General features: G+C 38.8%; 1 protein-coding gene across 1 annotated transcript in view; it reads right to left on the bottom strand.

The window, feature by feature from the left end:
- Positions 1 to 1799, bottom strand: part of RFK (riboflavin kinase) — a 20783-nt gene extending 18984 nt beyond the window's left edge. The window contains exon 1 of the mRNA XM_011984096.1: positions 1675 to 1799. Within this exon, the coding sequence (XP_011839486.1) occupies positions 1675 to 1799 (125 nt within the window). The remainder of the gene's footprint in view (positions 1 to 1674) is intronic.
- Between the last annotated feature and the right edge of the window lie 1388 nt (positions 1800 to 3187).

The following is a 3187-nucleotide window of genomic DNA, read 5'->3' as shown; positions in this document are numbered from 1 at the left end:
TTTTGTATTTTTAGTAGAGATGGGGTTTCACCAGGTTAGCCAAGATAGTCTCGATCTCCTGACCTTGTGATCCACCCATCTCGGCCTCCCAAAGTGCTGGGATTACAGGCGTGAGCCACTGCACCCGGCCGAATTGTACTTCTAAGAACTCCCATCAAGTATTTAATCTGTTGATCAAAGCAGACCCCTCCACCTTGCTTCAGAGGCCAAAGAATATGCTTCAAATAATTTTTATTATTTTTCTTATTCATTTGACTCCCAAAGTATGCTACCTAGCATAAATCTAGAGTTAAAAATGTATGTATCTTTGCCAAACTTAACTGCTTTTAACCAAGGAAGTATTCTAAAATATGCTTTTTATTTCCCCCTCTGAACTGCACTTACACATCCTTTCATCTGCCTGTAGGGAAAGACTCCACATCTCTGGTTCAAGTTGTCTCTGTAGAAAGAAGGATCACAAATGAGACTAAAGAGAAAGTAGAACTGGCAACTTGTGAAGGAAAAGAAGGCCCACTCTAAGTAAGCAATAAAAAATGACCCACTCTAAGTAAGCAATAAAAAATGAATCTGAAGAATTCTTAAAATTCAGCAATAAGAAAATAAGCAACTCAATTTAAAAATGAGCAGAAGATCTGAGTAAGCATATGAAAAGATGTTCAACATCATATATCATGAGGGAAATACACATTAAAACAACAGTGAGATACTACTATATACCAATCAGAATGGCCAACATTCAGAACACTGACAACACCAAATGCTGGCAACGATGCAGAGCAACAGGAACTTTCATTCATTGTTGGTGGGAATACAAAAATGGTACCGCCCCTTGGAAGACAGTATGGCAGTTTCTTATAAAACTAAACATACTTTTACTGTATTATCCAGAAATTGTGCTCACTTATATTTAATCAAATGAGGTGAAAACTTTTGTCCACACAAAAACCTATTTGTTTTTACCCCAATCCATTTTTATTCCTACTCCCACTGAATGCAAATGGAACAGATGAATGGATGTTTTATTTCTATTTTATTTTATTTTTATTTTGTTTCGCATGGATGTTTATAGCAGCTTTATTCAGAATTGCCAAAACATGGAAGCAGGTGAGACGTCCTTGAATAGGTGAATGGATAAACAAACTGTTGTATATTCATATAGTGCCATACTATTCTGTACTAAAAAGAAATGAGCTATCAAGCCACAAAAAGACATAGAGGAAACGTAACTGCATATTACTAAGTGAAAGAAGCCGGTCTGAAAAGGCTACATACTGCATGATTCCAATTATATTACATTCTGGATAAGGCAAAACTATGGAGACAGTAAACAGATCAGTGGTTACCAGGGTTTGGGGAAGTTGGAGGTAGGAGGGAGGGATGAATGTGAAGCACAGGGGATTTTTAGGGCGGTGAAACTATTCTGCATGATACTGTCCTCATGAATATATGACATTATGCATGTATCGAAACCCATAGAACTATACAGCAACAGCAGTTGCCAACCTAAAACTGCTCTAAATAGTAGAGTCTATTAGTTTTTGAATAATGAATCTAAAAATTGCTAACTTGGAGTCTGACATCAAGGTTCACACCTTCCACACCTAAATAGTTACCAAGTCTCTCCCAATCCATTTTTACCCCTCCTCCCACTGAATGCAAGCCATGACCTCTTACCTGCACAGGTGTAGCCAACTCTCCATTCTCCCAGCCTTAGATTTGACACCAGTCTCTCTCAACCGCTTTTTCATGCTGCAATAACCTTTCAAATGCCAATCTGATAACATCACACTAAAAGTCATGTTGTGCTTCCCCTTGTCTTAGGATCAGTCTAAACTAAACCATTGTTCACAGATCCTCCCTATCACACCCCACAGCTCCTGCCTCTACAATCTCTACCCAGAAGCCCTAGGGAACTTTTCCAGTTCCTCTAACTCACTCTTTGGACTTCGTATAAACAGACTTCCTAGCATGAGACAATGCTACCAGTAGACCAGAGAGCAAGAGAACCCTGTGAGTTAGGTATGCTTGACAATGCCTTCCAGAGAGGTGGGACTTAAGCTGGAGCCTTGGGGCATGTGTGAATCCACTAAACAGAAGAGGAAAGAAAAGTGTCTAGCTAAGGAGAGTTCCTGTGATCATATTTCTAAGAAAGGGATGTGCAATAAACAAGCCAGAACTACTGAACTCTACTGAGAGGTGATAGAGCTTAGTGGTAGGTAAGAGGGACTCTGGCTTTTACACCAGTTTCCTGTCTGTGAGAAAGGAATAATCACCATAGCACCTCATAAAGCATTTGAAAGATTTAAGACTTAATGCATATGAAGCAACTAAATCAGTGTGTAATGTGTAGTAAGCCTTCTGTATTGGCTATTATGATGATGATTACCTGATGATCTGTTATAGAAAATTCATTATAACCAGACTACAGTCCAAATAAGCTTGGCTGAGTATAAGTGTCTTCAGAATTCTACCTTGGAAAACAGACATGTAAAATTCCACATAAAAGCCCAATATAGAAAATAAATAATGTTTTATTTATGTATGTATTTACATATTTATTGTAGAGATGGGATCTCGCTATGTTACCCAGTCTAGAGTGCAGTGGCTATTCACAGGCAAACTCATAGCACACTACAGCCTTGAAATCCTAGAATTAAGCCATCTGCCTGCCTCAGCTTCTTGTATAACTGGAAGTACAGGTGTACAATGCCATGCCATAGAAACAAGTGTTATAACCACAAATGTATGTGTGGTTCAAACTCACAAAATTTACTACATGTAGTACAAATTTACTCAATAAGAACACACTAATGAAGTTTACAGTGTAAAGAAAGAAAACTAAGTTTTTTTCCTCACCCCTAATGTGTTCTTAGAAGGGACCCCCTGTAACAAAAAACAGAATAACAAAGTAAGAGCAAAACCAAATATTTATTATCATGTATATTTTATATGTATATGGGAGATGCCCAGGGAATGAATAATTCTCAAAGAGGTGACTCAGACCTCTTGCTTATATAAACTTCAATAAAGAACATTAAGGCCCAGCACAGTGACTCACTGCTATAATCCCAGCACTGTGGGAGGCTGAGGCCAGAGGATCCCTTGAGCCCAGGAGGTCGAGGCTGCAGTGAGCCATGATCATGCCACTGCACTCCAGCCTAGGTGACAGAGTAAGACCCTGTCTCAA

The sequence above is a fragment of the Mandrillus leucophaeus genome, unplaced genomic scaffold (assembly GCF_000951045.1).
Source record: "Mandrillus leucophaeus isolate KB7577 unplaced genomic scaffold, Mleu.le_1.0 Scaffold260, whole genome shotgun sequence".
Taxonomy (NCBI): domain Eukaryota; kingdom Metazoa; phylum Chordata; class Mammalia; order Primates; family Cercopithecidae; genus Mandrillus; species Mandrillus leucophaeus.
Note: the sequence above shows the minus strand (reverse complement) of the source record. Positions and strands in the feature narration are given on the sequence as shown.